The sequence below is a fragment of the Melospiza melodia genome, chromosome 3 (genome assembly GCF_035770615.1).
Source record: "Melospiza melodia melodia isolate bMelMel2 chromosome 3, bMelMel2.pri, whole genome shotgun sequence".
Taxonomy (NCBI): domain Eukaryota; kingdom Metazoa; phylum Chordata; class Aves; order Passeriformes; family Passerellidae; genus Melospiza; species Melospiza melodia.
Genome location: NC_086196.1, coordinates 59,217,276 through 59,236,826, shown reverse-complemented (window position 1 = coordinate 59,236,826; position 19,551 = coordinate 59,217,276). Strand labels below are relative to the sequence as shown.

The following is a 19,551-nucleotide window of genomic DNA, read 5'->3' as shown; positions in this document are numbered from 1 at the left end:
TTCAGGTGACAGGTTTGTCTAAGGATGTGGCTGTTTTGGAGGCCCAAATAGAGAGAATTACAAGGGAAAAGAATTCTCTAGCTAGCCAGTTAGAAGAATCACAGTGCCAGCTTGCATCTCATGAGATGGAGATGAATAAGGTAAGCACATTTATAAAGGAGCATTGAACTTGTTTTTCCTTATCATTGTGACCTGAGAGAAGAGAATTTTTACCTTGTTCATTTTCCTGTTTTGGTAAGGAATGTGTGGTAACTGAAGACTTCATCTCAACATCCCAGAGGCAACTACAGCTATTCTAATTGCAGGAGTAAAAAAATAAATTTTTTCATTTCCAAGTCACCTTGTCATGCAGAAGCTAACTTTTCTATTTTGCAGCTTATGAGGGTCACTATTTAAAACACTATCCCAGTGTTTCAGTAAAGAACTGAGTTTGGTCTGAGAGAGACAGCATTGACTTCAACAGTGTCCTTAACTGCCACCTGTGGGACTTGCAGTGCTACAATAAAAGGAGCTATATCAAAACACTGATTTTCAAGTTCTTTCCTTTGGATTTTTATGTAGTATGTTGCTTAATTTAGTGTTATTGATAGTAAGGCTCTTACAAAGACATCTAGTTAAGAATTACAGCTTAACATGCATCTTGTGTAGATCATCACTCCTGGGTGCTTTCTTTTGCATGTTTCTCAATCAGTTAGAGCCTTAATGGGGGTCATAACATGAGAAAAAAAAAACCCCAACTTATTACAGCCTCTTGAAATGTCTGTATTCCTTACCAATCATTCCAGGACTCATCCTACCTCCCCGGTTGTTAACTGCAAGGATTTGAGGAGCAATTTATTTTTCAGGCCTTTAGAGATTTCAGGAAAGGTTTTCAACAGTTCCTGTCTTCCCCTCCTTCCCTGGCTGATAGAAAGAGGTAAAAGTATTGCAGAAAATTCACAGCAAAATGTCATCCCAACTTACTAGAAAATTTATTTAACTGTAAGACAAATGAGTATATTAAAAATGTCAGAATGGTTTGATCTACCAATTCTGGAACACACTTTTGGTCTCTCAAGCTGGGTCCACAAATCACTAGCACCACTTACAGGGGTGAGGAGGTGGTGAAATAGGCAGTAGGTTCAAATATTCATTGGTCTGAAAGGAACAATTTTGTGCCCTACCAATTTGAAGTTACCTCTCTGGAGATGATACTGTGGTTCCAGTCCCTGCTTCAGTTCATGTTAATAGAAAGTTGAACAGGTGGTCACCTTGCAATAGTCTATTAATTTCACTGTCCTGAGAGATTGGAAAACTTTATTTCTGTCCCTGTACTAAACTGAGAAGTCTTGAAAATCCTGGAGAAACCTCCCAACCACTGAGCTGACGGGACTGTGTGCATCACCTTGACATTTTCATTGGCCATGTGACATCTTTGCTTGTGAATCTGACTCCTTGTTTCCTGACTCAATTTGCCATTATTAAAACCAGCAAATAACAACACTTTTGTTTTGAGTTTTATCCAAAATATTGTTTTTCTTCATGCACCAGAAGTCGGGGAAAGAAAATATGGAGTGAGGTTCTATTTCCTTCATTCTTGAGGAGACTGAAAAATCCATTATTAGGACAGCACCATCTGCTGATTCTTCTGTGTTATTCCCTTTGTGCAGTGTGTGGAGGAGCTGAAAGCGAGGCTTGCTGTATTTTTTAAATTTCATTTGGAGGAAGTGACATGTTACATTTTGTTACATCCTTCAGATAAAGGAAGGGGGAGGTAGAAATCCAGCAAGCTCTGCAGCTGCCTCTCAAGATATTTTTTTTTACTTGCACATAATATTTTAGTGTTTAAAAAATGCTTTAGAACTTTGCCGTTCTTCAGAGCGTTTGCTGCTTTGGGTTATTTGAAATGGCTAAATTCACAAGTTGTCCTTTGAATTTATAAGTGATGCTACTTCTTGAAAGTTATGACAGTTGGTTTAGTTTTTTCCTAGAGTGATTTCATTGCAGTATCCATATTTACATTTTCCCTACCTTTTTTTTAAGGAGAAAAAAAAAAAGTGAAAATGAGAAGAGGTATAAGACTGAAAAACATAAATTAATTTGGATTGTAGAATATGTGAGAATGTTTTTGAGAAGCACAGAGTATTGTAGCAGCAAATTAAAAGGGTGTACATTTTAGGAGCAAGTGCTGAGAGAATATAATCAAGGCAGGAAAGTAGAGTGAGTTGGAAAGAAAGTTGACTAAGAGGAGCTATGAGTAAACACATTTGCATTCTCACTAAGGAATGTGCATGTATTTGGTTGGTTAATTAAGGTGAAATGAACAGGCACAAATTGGAGGTGATGGCACAGGGTAAGAACAAAAAGGGGACAGCTTAGATTGAAAATTGGAAGAATAACCCTGCACAGCAGTAAAGTTATGTGAAAGGGATTAGTGATCTTCTGGTTTTGTTTTTTTTATTTTTTTTTTTTTTTTGCTTTCTCTTAACCCCTTCACATTTCCTCTGAAGTTGATCCCAGATGGAAAGGGTTTAGGAGGTAATATAACAAATACTCCAACAGCAGAGAATAATTGTCCTGTGCAGAAGTGATTTCCTGAAATGTTGCTTTGATCCATTTCTTCTGGACATGTATCCATTTAAATTAGACTGTTTTTTTTTTTAAGAATTGATCTTCGGTTTGCAGTAAATTTGTAATGCTCTGATCAAACTTTGAAAGTTATTGTGTTAACATTTAAACAATTTCTTTCTCAGCAGTGTAAAATTGGCAAGTTAAAATACACCTTTAATTAGGAGTGTGATAGATGCTTTACTTCTACGTTTTGAAAGTGTTGACATAGACTTTCTTGGGATTTTACAGAGAATGAGAGAAGAGTATAAAACCAGCAACTGTCATTTAACTGTAGAGATAGATGGATATTTATAACATAAGCATTTATACTTAGCAAAATCTTGATCCAAATATATTTGAATCTAGAAGGTAGTGCACATGTCAGAGTTAATGACTATATATAGAATTCAGATCCACCTTTCTATGTAAAAAACATTTACCATTTGTAGACCTAAAATATCTGTAAATTAAAAATATGTTGCATTTCAATGACCTGTAGAGGGCACCAAAAGATCTAATTGCAAACCCTGGGCTATGGATTCTTCAAGCTAACAGATCATGTTGTCTGTGTAATCTAACAGGTGTGTGGAGAAATGCGCTATCAGTTGAATCAAACCAAAATGAAGAAGGATGAGGCAGAAAAGGAGCTCAGAGAGTACAGAACAAAAACTATAAGGGAGCTTGAAATTAAGGACCAGGTAAGAGATAATACTGCTATAACTTTGCAGTTATTAGTTGCCTAAGTAGGGTTTTTTCAGAAGCTGGAATGATTCATTTTTCTAATAGTGGTCATTTATTACTGTTAAATGGTTTAAATTGATGGCAAAAAGCCAGCTTTTACTGCTAAATAAATACCTCTTGGTTATCTTAATCTTCTTTTCAGCCCTGGTATGTTCAGTTTTGCGCATCACTCATTCCATGATTTCATATAGAATTACTCTATCATATTATTCATACCAGCTACTTAAATTCTATGTAATGTATACATGTGTTTATACACTTTTTCTCAAAAATAAATCCACACATAATTACCTATACATGCAGCCTAACAGAACATTAAAGGCTCTAAGCATAACCTAATGATGCCAAAAATGAAAATCATTTATCTTCCAATTTCTTTAAAGAGTCAATGTTACTGAATGCTTGGATTCATAGGAAAGTTTAAAAAAACAAATCCAAAACAAAAGTAGCCTTCTAGAAAAAATATCAATAGAAAAAAATCCACTTGGCATTAACTGTTGCTTATCTAAAACTGGGATTTATATTAATACAAAAACCAGTATATGCCTTACAGGTTGTCTGTAAGAAAACATCCCATGCAGTAGGAAAGATTATTAGAGTAACCTGCAACATACTTGGCAAACAGCTTGAACAGGTGTAATCTGCATCTTTTGAAGTGCCCTTTTTCTTGAGGTTCTATCCATTTTTCTCTAGGACTTCAAAATTTGAGTATTCCTTCTTAAGTTCTGATTTACACATAAGTGTCTTCTGAATACACAAATATATAAGACGCACATGAGGATGATTTTTTTAATATGCCTTTTTTTATTTGAGCAGCCTATCCAACACATTTTGAACCTTTCTTTTTCTTTTAAATAACTGAACAGATCATTCCCTGTCTAAGAATACATGTAGGGGTAAAATGAAGTATTTAAAAAATTATATTTTTAATTACCAATTCCTCAAAAGCTGCATGTAGGACAGTAAGTTTATTAACTTAATAGTACAAGCTTAGTCTGGAAGCAATATTAATTCAAGTTATAATGGAAATATATGTAAAATCCAAAGGAGGAGCTTATTAGGTGAAATAACCCTTCAACCATGTATAGAAAATGACACAGCGCAGAAGAAGAGAGGTCTTGAAGTGTTCTTTTTTTCACTCCTGCATACTTTTTTTTCACTCCTGCATCCTTTAGGCCTAGGGACACTGAAAAACAAAAAACAGGCTTGTCGTCTGTGTCTTGACAGATATCACAGATAAAAGAGTTGGCATAATCTTGGCATACAAATAAAACAGGATGTGTTTAATAAGATACTTGAAGAAGTATCTTGGATTTTAAATCCTGTTCTCCAATTTGCTTGAGGATTGCCTTTTGAACAAATTACAAAATTTAACAAAATATTTTAACCTCATGTGATGATATGCTGGTGTTTTAATCAGTGTGGAGCTGAATACACTGAAATGTGGTGATTTATAATTTGATACAAACTGAAATTATGTGAGAGAGAGTTCCTACCAGCAAGAATTATTAGACAATTAGATAAAGATTAGATATTCAGTAATTATGTTATTGTGTTATTCAAATATGATTGTTGGTTCCTCAAAAAAAGGAAAACAAACAATTTTGTAATTCTCAGACTCAGTATTTAGCAGCTGTTTTATAGCTGTGGCTCCAGTAACCCAAAAAGTTCTGTATAGGTCCTAGGATTATTTAATGTGTTAAAGGCAGCCCAAGAACAGTGGTTAGAGTGCCTTGTTCTGTTGTTGCCTGTTGGCTGGGGATTTTTAAATCAAATTTTAACAAATGTTAATAAGTTATTGCAAATTATTTTGTTTAAAAAAAATGAAAACAGTTCAATTGCATATATCTTTGTATTTAAAGAAAACCTGAAATGCTTTATCTTATGTGGCACTGAATAGCAAATATTAATTGTTCTTTGGTCTCTCAGCCATGACCTGACCTTCTGGCTAAGAGACAGAGCTGATACCTTCCTTGGCCACCATCTGTTCATAATAAATACATATTTATTTTTTTAAAGTAGAGGGACAATAATGTGGGAATATTTTTATACTATTCTCCATTAAATGATGGAATTTTTTTCTCTTTTAAAAACAAGGGATCATGTTGTAGATTGCCTTTTAATATATTCAGAGCAAGTTTACTGTTTCTTGAGATATAATTGTATTATTAATTGTGCTGTGGAAAAATTTCAGGTTTGAAGATATTTTTTGGTTTACATGGAGTGATTTTTAAAAAAGGATTACAATTATTCAGGTGGGTCAGAATAGACAGAAAGCCCCACATGTACAATTTAGGATCACCAGATACATATATCTGCATGTCAAGTAAATACAGATTGGTATTTATCATATGATGGTATTTATAAATCTTATTCAAAATTGAGCTTATATCATTTAGAAAACCTAAAGAGAGTATATATCTTTGGTCTTCCTCCCTTTTACCCTAATATCTTTTTCCCTGTGTTTATTGTTTGGTTAGGACTAACACCCATGTGTCAATATCTCTAATAACTCTCTTATTAGCATTTTACATGAATATTTCTTAATAATTAAGAAGCAAAGAGCAATGTTACTATTTAAATTGAATAACTGTTTTGTAATATCATCCATCATGATCCTGATTAACATCAGGATTATGGAGGGAGGTGGGGGAAAGACTTGTACCACACAGTTTCTCTACCCAAAACCCACATCTGTTCATCTGGCCCGAAATGTTGTAAAGTAGCATAACCTACTGCCCTCTCTTTTTCTGTCTCAGCCAGCCCTCCCATTGTGGATGTAGCTGTGCTGAAATAACAGTGCATTGCTTAATACTTTTACTGCTTAGGAACAAGCTTTATAGATTATATGAATATAATGCCTTCATGGCAGTAAACTGTGTCCACACTAGGGGTTGTACTAGCACAGCTATATCAGAGAAGAGTCACGCCCTAACCTAAATTGCTGTTATTAGAACAAAAATTGTGTGGCATATTTGACACAGCAGGGCTTCACTTTTATACTACTTTTTTTGTTAATTTGTAAGCACTGCATGGCATAATTTATGCATTTCTAACAGAAATCATACTTCTGACACACTATGAAATTGTTCTCAGATTAACATCACTTGCTCTTTTCTGCTCTGCCTTATAAAAATAAAAATGAAGTTCATTTTTAATAATTTGCTCTCTGTCTCAAACAATTTATATTTGGCTTAAAATCTTGCAAGCTTCAGCATGTAGAAGTGAAAACAGTTTTTAATATTGGATTTTGCAGTCCAAGCCAATTTGGGCATCCTCCTTATTAGATAGTTCCTACCATTAGCATGGCACCACTGGGAGTTGTGGTGTCCTTGCAGTAAAGTAATAGGACATGTTAAATTCAACTCCAGAAAATAACTGCAGCTCTTCAATTTTATTTTATCAAGTTTTGTGAAATCAGATAAATACTTTGTGTAGAAATAAATCCAAGCTAGTAATCTAAGCCTGTAAAAAGTCTTTATATTTGGGCAGATATGGTTTGAACGAGGGTTACAGAATTCTGTTGCCTATCTTCTAGGTGACAAAATTAAAATCTCCAGAAACACAGTACTAAAACCCACATATTTTTAAGAGTTGCCTGCATTGCAGTTCATAAGTCCAAATAAAAAGAAGTCAAGATTCACTGACATGCATAACCTATACAAATAGGAAGAGCTACACACCAAAGTATTTTTGTGCAGTATGACAGAACCTAAATGATGTCTCTGTACATTATAGACTGACAATTTTGCAGACAAATAAAAATCTGGCAAAATTGCAGTCCAAAAGCACTTTGCCAAAGGGTATTTTGGGAATGTTTATCTCATTTGTCATAAATCCATGATTTATAGTAACCTAATTTAGATGCTATAAGAGGAGAGATTACTGACTCTGTCTTCATCAAAAATAGTTCAGGCCAAGAATTTGGGTATATATCCTGGAAATGCTTCAGAGTATCCAAAGCAAGACCAGTAACACTTTCTAAAGACCCTGGTTCACTGAAATGTCTTTTTACAAACAGATATTAAGCTTTCATGACTCAGGATTTAAAATACTAGAGTTTTCAACAGCTGTGACATTCAGCATATCACCAGATGTTTGAAACTTCCAAGTTTTAATAACTGATGAAGATGGGTTAGGATTATGTGTTATGTGTATTCCTGTAACAGTCTGTATCTATATCTGATATTCTGTTTTCATATTAGTTATAAAGATGCTCTGGAAATTCTGTTTTGAAAAGAAATTCTATTAAATCATCATTGTATACTTGAGTAATATTTGGCAGGGGAGAAAACCCTCAAAATTCAGAAGATGGCTTGAAACTCTTAGCATGAAATTTTCTCACCTGGTCTGACCTTGAGTATAATGGTCTTAAAAGTAGCAAACCCAAATTGCTTTTGGAAAAGAAAGCATTAAAGAAATTTGATAACCTTTACTGTGACTGAGCTCTTCCTAATTAATCATTTTGTGTTTTGGGCATTGAATGAAATAATTTGAAAATTAGTAAATAAGGAGTAAAATGGCAGTACTTTAAGCCTTGCAAATTTTCTGGCCTGCTCAGGAGGAACTTAATTCTTTTCTTTATGTCTGAACTTACTAGCTCATTTCAAGATTTCTGAGGAAGACATTGACCTACAATCTTGCAATATATATAAAATTATTATATGGCTGCTGCTGCTCTGCTATGGCATAACTTTCCTCTGTCAGCCATCCATTACTCAAGAGTCAATGGTATGAGCAGCCTTCATTGAATCCTACCTATTTCCTTAAGAAAAATGTTTGGGACTAGGATTCCCAGTGGTAGACTTTTCTTTACTCACTTGTCTTCATTTTCTGTACAGGTCTACTTCCCCTGAGCATCTAGCCTGCTAAGAGGAATAACACAGGATCAGGATTTTATTGTACATAACACAGGGTCAGGATTTTATTGTTCATAGTTGTAGTTTGGCCCATGTAATCTTGATCTGTGTTCTGTTATCCATGGTGATGTCACTCCACAGTATATGGAAAGAGAAAATTGTTTATGCACATTAAAAATTATTCAAAGTAGGAAAAGAATTGCACATCTCTTGATATATTTGGTTTATATACTTAAATAAATACTTGGTTTCTTTTGGTTTTTTTTCTTCTTCTCTGACAAGAAAATATGGTTGCTTTATCAGTAGTCATTGTGTCAACAATCAGAAGGAAAAAAGTCCCTATCACTTGTCAGTTGTTATTGCATAGGTTTTCTTTTCAGATATTCCTTTAATGCTGTCCAGGAAAGAAGAACCAATCTCATATCAGTAGTCTTAAATAGTGTCTGAAAGGATAAAAGGAACAGATTTTGTCCTTTCCTGTTTTTCAATAATGAAGCAGGTGTAATCTTCCCCTTCCTTCTTTCTACATGCATCCTTCCTTTTCTGAATTTTTTATCAGCAAGTGAACCATATATTTTGCACTACCTCATTGTCCCCCATCTCCCACCTGGGCAATCCATTAACAAAAAAATCATCTTGTTCCACTGCGAACAAAAACACTTTCTTATCTCTGCTGGTGCCTGCTGAGCTAATCTGTAGTACAGCAATGTTCTCTGTTAAAATGTGACTGTAGTAATCTCTATGGGATTGGAAGTTTTGTTCCTGAAATAGTATTGCAGGTCAGATATTTTGGGAAATTAAAAGCAAATATTTTCATGGAAATGATGCAGTAAAATCCTTGTATAATATGTTTCAGCCATTCACTCTTGTCATTTCCCAGAGTATTTATCCACAGGGACCATGTTCCTCTTCAAGAGCTTGCACAAGAACAGACCTCAAAGATTTTTTCTTAATTTAAAAATTGTGTGTATGTACTCATTAATCTATACTTTGCAACACATTTTCCTTCTTTCCCCAGCTAACAACCACAGGTAACAAGTTTGCTTCAGTGAGATTTAAAGTGTGTTCCTCTAAACACATCCACCCTCCATGCTATTCCTATAAAGTTCCTCCAGCACCCCTGCTCTTCCTAGGAAACTGCAGGCTCATTCTCTGGTAATTCTCCTTTAGTTTGGAAGCAGAGAGTTTGTGGCTGATGGCCTTTGCTTAGGTGATGGCTCTTGTCCTGTGGCTCTGCCATTTGGTGGAGCACACAAGGTGTGTGGTACTGCCAGGTGCCATCACACTTTGCAGTACAAGGGGCAAAGGGGTCACAGAACTACTTGTTTTTGAGGAATTCAACAGTCCTTGATCAGGTCAGGATAATAGCCATCTAAGAAATCACAGCCTGCTTTGCTTATCTAGGTAGGCTATGTATTTCTTATCCCTCTGTTCTTTACAGATCAATTGATGTGAGCCAGCCATACAGAAAAAAACTTTCCATGTGTGTTTCTTGGGGCTACTTCTCATGTTTCTGCCCTTCCTGTCAGGAAAGTTTTTCAGATTCCTATTTTAGGATAAATGATTTGTAGAATTTGCAGTAGTTCGGTGTGTTTTTGTAAATTAGCCTCTTAGAAAGAGGTGGTCCTTGTGAACTCCTTTAAGCCCTGTGTACCTATTTGTATATCCTCTCAGTTTATAATAAATCTATTTCCAGAATGGGGGTTTCCCCTTTGAAACCACATGTAGCTTTCACGAGTGCTTTGTATCCTCATTCAGATTTGAATGGGAAGCAGCAGTAATTCAAACAGAGTGCAAAAGGGAGCAAGCCATTGCTGGGATGTGGAGGGGGTTAACCTTGTGGTGGCCCTAACTCTCTTTCCAAAGTTGGATACTTCTTCAGGTGCAATATGCTATGTCAGATGGCCATGCCTGGGAGGTCTGAGGTTTAGAGACCACTCTGAACCTGGAGTTGCTTGATTGATATAAGGATTAGGATAGAAATGACTGCAAATGACCCCTGCTGCATATGGCCTGATAGTAATCCAAGTAAAACACTTGAAATCTTTCTACAAAACCAGTCTTTTCTGTTGAGCTTTTTTAAATTAAAAAAAAAATCCATTTACGTCTGTCCCTGATTAATAAGTATATTATTAGGTATGGAAGGCAATATGGATGGAGATCAGTGTGAAAATGTGCAAAAATTTCCTGTCAATGGTGCAGATAGTACTTAAATGTACATGCAAGGCCATACTGGAGGCACCTCTTTCAAAGACTTGGTCTTGAGTACTGTCACTGGTCTCTCTGTTTTGAAGGCCACTTTAGTAAATGAGGCTAAGCTTATGAGCATCATGGCCTGTTAAAGTGTATTAATTTCAAGTGTGCATATTTTTATAGATTGCCTTTTATATTTTTATTTTATATTTTTATTGATTGCCTTTTGAGGATGTACATTCAAATACCAGCCACCACCATGATTATATTTTTATTATTCTATATTTTTTCTTCTGTTTTTGGTTCTATTTTATGGCCCTTCAATCTTTTAGTACTTGTGGCAAATTAAGTATGAAACAAAAAAATTGTAGTGTAAATTCACAATAATACTTTACTCGCCAGAATTATTTTACTGCAGAATTTGGGCAATAATATAGTCAGTGCAGAAGTTCCTTTTCAGGTTATACTGTGTATTTTTTGATCTGATGAAAGAACATACTGGGACAACAGTGAATGTCATAAATCACTTAATTCATTTGGTTTTCGTTAATTTTTCATTTTGTTAAAAGTCCTAAGTTGTTTTTTGCATTTTCTTTAGAGCACAAGTTTTTTATCACCACTTAATCATTCTTATTTGTTAAAAAAAAGTATCTGTCTTTTCTGTCAGTTTGCTGTTATGTAAAATTCTGTGAAAAACATCTGCCAGTTTGAAGCTTAAAGTTGCATTTTTTGCATACAATGGAATCAGCATTTGTATGAAAAGAAATAATTATTTTAATCTTTAATTTGACTTGTTTTGAATGAAATTATTTCATTTGCTCAGATTTTAGAGAGATAGAGATGTCTAGTTTATTAAAAAGTGCATTTTTGCAACATGACTAAGTATTGTTAGTTGAAGATAATGTCAGGTTATGAAAAGGATATTTGAGGATTAATTCAGTGTTTGAGAAATCATCATTTATGTTTTCCTGAAAGTTGCACTTATGTCACTGAATGAGCATCTCTAGTGTGGTCTCCTAAAAATGCATTGTAAAAATCTGAAGATAATTTTTAAATGCATCACAAATTAATGAATGAAAACTGGAACCCTTAAATACTTCAAAAAAGATGCAAAAGGGTCCTATGTGATCCAAAGTAGAAAATTAAAAATATCGAAGGTGGTTGGTGGCAATACTGAAAAAAGAATAATTGATTTAGAATAAAATTTTACTGCAGTGGTACTTCACTAATGCTTCATTTTTGTTTAAGTAAAACTTCTTTTGTGTAACTGAGCTGAATATGGCTGCAGGATGGTGTTAGTGTGTTTCAGCTTATGATGAGTATTGGTGTTTCTCTTACTGAGGTTTAGCCTGCCATCTTTCCATGGCAAAGTGCCTGTTGATATTCCTGGGAGTTTGGGCAACTGCAGAACAAGACATTAAATAGTACTTTTGAAATTATGTGCAGAAGTAATAAGAACATTAAAGTTGCAGAGTTAAGCACCAGAAGTTGCCTGTTCTAACCTTAATGTAGTCTTGTTGTACATATACATTATGATAATTCTGTTCCTTGTTACACTGAAAATCTGTTTCAGATTTTCTTAAATGCAAGATTGTCATCTGTCTTTTTGCAGTTCTATGCTCCATCTCTTGTCTCTCACATACATTGAAAAGTTAAGTACCTTGAAGAAAAAACTTTCTGATCATGTGGTAAAAAGCTGTATCACAGGTGATAGGCACTGAGGGATAAAATTAACACTGCATGAGAAACAGAGCTGTCAGCAAAATGCTTTAGTTGGTGGCTTGTTTCTGTTTCTGTCCCCACAATTACACTGTGGCCTGGATAGCAGCTACAGAACTACTTACAGCTTTCTGATAGAAGAAATGGTAACTGAAGTAACACAAAAATTACTCTGAGTAAAAATTGGGGAAAAAAAGCTGCTGATAAGGTTCCCTGCAAAAAAAAAGTGAAGAAGATTCATTGATGCTGTAATTTCTCTGTAGATTGAATCCCAGTTACATTTTTGATGACCTAATGATGGACTAGACTTGACATGTTTCAGAATTCAGGACAAAGTGTATTTGTGAGACAATTATTGTTAACAGGAGAGAGAAGAGGGTTGTTTTCTGTTATATTAACATGTCTCAGATTCTGAGGGTTCATGTTTCAAACAATTACCTGAGTTTTTAAACAGAATTATCCCATAGAGTTGAGAGTATGGTCTGCTTCCAGCCTTATGTATTTTCACCACATAAATGTGGTGTGATGTAGTGTGGTGTGGTGTGGTGTGTGACTCCCACCAAATGATTTTGAATGAACAGTTTTTGGTGTTTCAAAAAGAATAATTTAGTTGATAAGCCTAAAATATACCTGGATTGGCTGTTTCTGAGTTGCTGTTAACATGCTTTATTGGGTAGCATTTTTCTGCCATCCCTTTCTCATGAGATTGCTGTTTCTGCCATGGTCATTACCAGAATTCTAGAATATAGGTCATGCTGCAAGCACCTCCAAACATTGGTATTTTAAGATGTTTATGTATGTCCGTATATACCTAAACACATACACAAACACATGTGTGCAAGAGTGTAAAGGAGCTGATACTGGATTTTGAAATTACTGATTAAAGTAGCACAAGTAAAATTGTTCTTCAAGCCACATTTTTATTTTCTTGATACTTCTAATAGAAAGTATAAGACACCTGTGAATATTTAAAGATCCTGTCATGAAGTGACACTTCCCTATCTGAGAATTTCCCCCTGCACTTTCATGACAACTAAAATCTATAGATGTGTTCTTGAGTTCAGCCCTGAAGGTTCAACATCTGGCTGATGGAAACGAAACATTTTCACCAGAGGTTCTTGCACTTGGAATTTGCTTTCTTCTGTGGGTCTGTGTCAAAACCTGACTGAGCCTGTTTAACTCGAGGCAATGGTGTAAAGCCCATCTGTTCCTTGAAACTTTTCCCTGAAGGAGTGATCTAGAGTGTATTTATATTCCCAGCTGTGGTTGTGCTTTTTTTAAGTACTTAGCTGATGCTTTTGGACTAATTTGTAGTTTGGGTTTGTTTAAAGGTGTGCTGAATGGATGCACTTTTAAAGCAGATTTTAGGAATGTTGCAGAATTTCCCTATCTTTAACTTGTGAAGACAGTGAAGAGTTCGTCCCTGTTTACTACGAATGGAGAAATAACACCTATGAACTGCTACTGTTAAGAGGTATAGAGAATCCACTGAGACTCTATTTAAAGTACACAAAAGTCTGAAAAGTGGAAATGCAAAGCATTTGTAACTGAATATCTTAGAGTACCTGATTTTAAAATATTCTGTCAGTGTAACAGGTTGTTATATTTTTTAGAAGGGAAGAGTATAACAATTTTGTAGATAGTTTTGCTATCTTTACATTTGGACTTGGAATTGCCAATGTAATTTGGTAGGAGGTTCATGTAATACAGTAAGGTGACATTTAAATTCTAATCAAAATTTCCTTCATGTTGAGTCTTCTTCAGGGGAAAAAAGTGTACAGTTAAGTAAACGGCAAAATTTTAAAAACCCCAACACTATTGAAATGGTGTTGTTTTTCTGGATGAAGAGATTGATTGTATTTGTTTGATATCACAACTGTAAGTAGTTTAGATTAACACTTTTATGGGAGGAGAAGAGACAACATTCTTATGAAGGTGCTTCAAATGTTTGTATTGGGGTGCGGTTATGTTCATTTGTTCTTTTAGGATGCTTGATTTAATAATTTCAATAATTAAAAAGGATATTGCATCTTTTCCACATGAGGAAGCTATCACAAATAAGCTATGGTATGAGTTTAAAGTATAATAGCTATTCAGCATGAACTTCTTATGTGAACAATTTTATCTTGTACTACAAATGACCTTTCACAGTTTAGTTGACTGAAAAACATGCAAGTTCCCTCCAGCCCCAATGACAAATAAATATTTATGTAGGGAATTAGTGCAGAACAGTTACTACATGATAAAGCTACACTGTCAGCTTATTCTGTACTCTACTGGCCTTCTTAAAAGCATCCTTAGAACAAAGTATAGTATTGTGTTACAGATATATTCCTACAGGTACTTGTATGTTGTATATGGACTTGAAGGAAAATATGTTTCTCAGAATTTCTACGAAAAATGTTTAAACTGCTGGCAATATGATTGGAATAACGTAAATCTAGTACGTATCACTGGACTTGAAGATGCTGGTCATGCAAACTCAACTATGGTTATTTGTAAATAAGTTAATGGACTCATCAACTTCAGTTACTATGTTGATTTATAAGGACTAATTATATTAATAAAATAATAGGATTAACAGCAGCTGGTATGTTGAGGGTTCAGATAGAACTTCTTTTCAATAATGGTAAAATCACAAAATTGCCTTTATTCTCTTGTGTAATATTAGGTGACAAAGCTAAATGCCCCCTTTTCACTGGTTATGTAATAGGCATTAAAAAAATAACAATAAATTAACTATCAAAGAGCTATCCTATGTCAAGCAGCTTCTGAAGATGGCCACTGTTCTGCTGCCTTTCTGGCTCTCTAGCACAGGGAATTCAAACTACAAATATGGAGCCTGCACATGAGAAAAATGGAAAATATTTGAATGCCTGTAGCTCTTAAGCTGCATGAACACAATAACATTGATTTTATATTAGAGAATTTAAATATGAAACACATTTTGACTTTTCATAAGAATGTAATTTCAAATACTTTATTTGCTTGTTTTGCAGTTTTTTTTCAGGTAACTACTTTTGTTCAAAAACAGAAGTGTGCATTATTTTCAGGTGCTTTGATAACTTTTTTTTTGTCTTAAAATGTATCTCTATGCATTTCTTAAATACCCTTTCTTTGGTTCTATAATTTTCTAAAGAAAATAGAAAAACTGGGATTAGAGCTCAATGGGAACAAACAGCGTTTGGAACAAGCCCAGCAGGATGTGACAGAAGCCAGAGAGGAGTGCCTAAAACTGACAGAACTGCTGAGTAAATCTGAGCACCAACTGCACCTCACCAGGTACCCCTTATCCTATTACATGCTGTAGTACCAATTTCATTCTGCTAATTTTTTGCCACAGGCTTCCCCACAGTTGTTGTAGATACTTGCAGTCATTGCCTACACGGGCAACCCTCAGTTGTGTTAGAAGTGGAGATTTAAATTAGTGACTTATTAACTACAAAGTGAGTTATGAACTAGAATTTATAAAAGTGAATTAGTAGTGTGTAGAAGAGGCAATGTTCAGCTCTGGTGGTGAGGTGGCATGGTTTTAGGCAGGAAGAAGAGCAAGGGAGGCTGCATCCACCCTTGTTTTCTGCTATGTTTAGCAGGACAAATATATTTGAAATGTTGTTTAAGACTGTAGTGTAGAGCAGCACCTTTAAGCATAGGAGTTCTCAGATGAATAACCTGAAATTTCTTCAGCAGAATGACCAGGAATATGTATATAAATATATAAATGCACATAATTTTTCTGTATGAGGTAAGCTCCAGTATGTGAGGAGGGTGTTTCAGTCTCTTGCTCAGTGAAGATACAGTACAATGCATTGTGTAATGAAAGACTTCCCCTGAGCCTATTCTATCCTTGGGTATAGTTCCCAATGTCTTTTGCTGCACTATTCATTACATCTTTCTAGAAAACTCCAGAAGGCTGACATGCCAATTATTCATTGCAACTTGAGTTTGGGTAACTGCAGAACTTTTTTCCTTTTGCCTTGGAAAATGCTATTGTCCAACTGTTTGCAGGCTTTTGGTTGTGTGTGTGAGTTTTTTGTTCCATTGCCCTGCTCCCCCCAGGAATGAACATCCATAAACAAATCTGACAGCTTTCACTCAGTACTTAAGGGAAAAAGTTAAGTTAGTTTAAATTTTTCATAGGGGGGAAAAAAAAGCTTAGATTTTTATCACTTAACAGAAGTCTGTGTGTTTATCCAAGTCTTGTACTTTTTGGGCTTTGTGAGAATTCTGCCATTGAGTAAATGGAAATAAAATAGAGCCTTGTCTAAACTATTAAATTCAATGAATCATTTTTTTATTCAGCTAAATTTCTGTGTAATTCAGAGCACGGTTGTTTAACAGATGGAAGAAAGTACCACTCTAACAGCCTGTATTTAGAGAAAAAAATATGCTAGAGGTTAATGAACTTGAAAAAAGTTTTGGGTGAGTTGTTAAGATATCTAAAGTTTGGATTTAGCAGAACTTTATTAATAATGATTTGTTGTGATAGCTAACCAAATGGCTTTACCACGCTCCTTTTAGCAAAGGCTGATTATATGCAATAAAGCTCTGGATATCTTGGAGGAAATCTGACTAGCGAATCTATAATTTTAATTTTTTTTTTTGTGAAAATACTCAAAACGTAAAAATGAGAACTATTGCCTGCTTTTACATAGCAAAGTAATTAAAGCTGGATACCTAACATAGAGATGATTTAGGTAGCTTTTTGATGTACAGTCTCTGACTCGGAAAGTTTCTGGGATGCAAATCATTAGAGGCTGGGAACAGTGTTTTGGGCAAGTAATGCTCTGTGCTGGCCCTGTTCTCTTACAATTCCACAGATGCACGCTTTTTGAGACAGATGCTGAACTGCCATGGCTCCTCTGACCTAGTGCAGACACTCTTCTGCAAGGTCCTGATCTCCTTGAAGTTTTATTGGTTGTTTGGGGTTTTTTTTGTGGTTTTGGGGAATTAGGTTGGTTGGTTGGGTTTTTTTTTTTTGGGGTTGAGTTGGGGTTTTTTTTTTTATTACTGTGTGCTTGTGTTTGGCATCTCCTTACAAGAATTGAAATGTTTTCTATGCTGATGTGTATTTATTGGAAAAATTAATATGATGAGGCATGGAAAATAGGTTCAATTTTTTTTTTTTCTTGACATTCCCCAAATTCTACAACACTGTGCACATTTTTTTTTTCTCTGTACACTTGGAGCATCTGTCTGCTTTCAAAAAATGCATTAGGTGATGCTGCTTGAAGAACGGGGAAAAAGAGATGAGCAATTCGTTGCTCCTGATCTGTTACCTGTTTACCCCTTGAACTTAAATCCATAGGGCAGGGTTTGAAGTGTTCTCATAGTGTCACCTGTTTTCCCTGCCTTGCAGAGGGAAACATCCCCTACTGAAATGACACTTGTCCTTAGCCTGTACTTCCTCTCAGCTCACCTCCTGGCAGAACAGGTTTTCCGTGCTAGTGAAGGTATAAAAGTTACATATCTCTAGGGGCATTAGTTTTGCATTTTGAACTCAGTATGTTTTTCATGGATTGGTACATCCACAGTTGTTGCATGTAAATTATATTCACTTACTGTTTGCCTTCTTTCATTTATTCCCTTCACCTCAAATGGCAACTGTGTCAGTGAAAATACTTGAAGGGTAGGGGTAATAGCAATCCTATGGGGGTTGGAGACTCATTTACTGTGGCGCTTGCCAAGGAAAACAGATTTTAAGCTCTAGAGTCCTGCCTGTGGGAGGTTGCTGCAGAAATTGCACTGATTTAGTGCATCTCTAGGGTATTCTGGCCTTGGCCTCGTCTTGCTGATTCTCTTCTTTTCAGGAGAGGACCAGCTGGTTCACTCCAAGTCTTCTCACAACGCTGGAGTTGAGGGAGGCCTGTACTGCTGTAACACCATTGTGGATAGTCTTTCTGTTGCCTTGCATGACCTGTCTGTGCTGTTCTGGCAGAAATAAGAGGTAGCTGAGAAGATACAGAAAGAATTCTTTGTTTTGTATGAATTATTGCATTACTATGGAGAAAAGTGGATCACTAATCCACTGATTCTAAGTTTCAATATTGTAAATAATAATGATTATAATTGTAATTATTGTAAATAAATATGATTGTAAATTAATACAAAAACTTTGGATTTTAATGTATAAAAATGAGATAAATGTATATGAAAGGAATTAATGAGAAAAAAACATGCAGTCTGTGTCATAATGAGAAAAGAAAGTACTCTGCAGAACAGCACTCTTCTCCAGGAGTCCTACTTCTTTGCTGTATCCTAGTTTTCAGACACTGTTGATTGATTACCAACTAAACAGCTTCTAAGTTAACAAAATGTACTTGTTAAAAAGGAAGAAAAAAAGGTTACAATTAGCTATTCTAAACCATTGCCACGGAGTTTAAAATTGCCTTTTCCTGTCACCTTTCTTCCTGGAGCAATATGTTGCTTAGAAATACTTGCTATTAACATGCACTTTCTGCTATTGAATCTAGTTAGTAATTCTAATTTGTATGTCTTCAAAAGACAGGGGAAATGCAGAACTTCTACTGTGTAGTTTTGCTTGTCAGTCATGTAACTTTGCAGATGTCACCATGCTATGAGACTGACCATGATTGTTTAAAGTTTTCTTGAGGGTTTCTTTTGCCCTAGTTTCAGCCTTGAGGTTACTGTAGTAGGAGATTCTCACAAAATTAGTTCTTAAGTCAAATTGCTCTTACTTTGGCAAGGTTAGGTCTTGCTAATTAAGCTTACCTGAAGCCCTTCTTCAAAGGGTAGAAAACATAAAGATCTATTGTTCTTAGTTAACGAGAAAATAGTCATGAAAAATCATGTCAATATGCTCTTTGAAAAGATCATATAAAAGATGCAACATGTTAACAACTTGTCCAGATCTTGGTGTGCCATCTAATGAAAAAAATATTTTTCACTATTCTTGTGTAACAGAATCATCATTAAAAAACATTCCTCTTTTTCATTCAAAACAGATCTGGAGGTATTATTTGTTTCAGTTGCAGTCAGTAGTAGTTCCTGTTCACATACACCAAACAAGTTAAAGAAATTCTAAGAAGTGAGGGAATCACCAAATTTCAAAATTGCAATTTTATTATGTCATCATGCATCTTCTCAGGGATGAAGAGATATACACGTAGATAGATAGATAGATAGATAGATAGATAGATAGATAGATAGATAGATAGATAGATAGATAGATAGATAGATAGATGGCTCAAGATATTTTTGACTGAAATGTCATTTGAAATTTGATAGGAAATAGAATTGACTAGAATAGAAGCAGATTTAGTTTAGTTTAAAATGTATTATTCTTGTTTGCTTATAGGAAACACTAAGAACTTCTTAAGGTCAGCTTGTTGGTAGGGCAAAATTACTAAATGAACATGTGCTTTCACATTCAGGTGAGCCACCAAGCTGCCCTAAATCCCCTCTTGAGGGACTGAAGTTTATATTACAG

The 19,551-nt window shown here is 35.1% G+C and overlaps 1 protein-coding gene across 8 annotated transcripts in view; it reads left to right on the top strand.

The window, feature by feature from the left end:
• The window catches only part of SDCCAG8 (SHH signaling and ciliogenesis regulator SDCCAG8), a 106,319-nt gene that overhangs the window by 23,872 nt on the left and 62,896 nt on the right, over positions 1–19,551 (top strand). For all 8 annotated transcript variants that reach the window (XR_010027132.1, XM_063151933.1, XM_063151932.1 and 5 more), the window contains 3 exons: positions 6–140; positions 3,171–3,287; positions 15,241–15,383. Coding sequence is in view for 7 of the 8 variants with exons in the window: in XM_063151933.1 (XP_063008003.1) it covers positions 6–140; positions 3,171–3,287; positions 15,241–15,383 (395 nt within the window). In the remaining variant the exon portion in view is untranslated. The remainder of the gene's footprint in view (positions 1–5; positions 141–3,170; positions 3,288–15,240; positions 15,384–19,551) is intronic.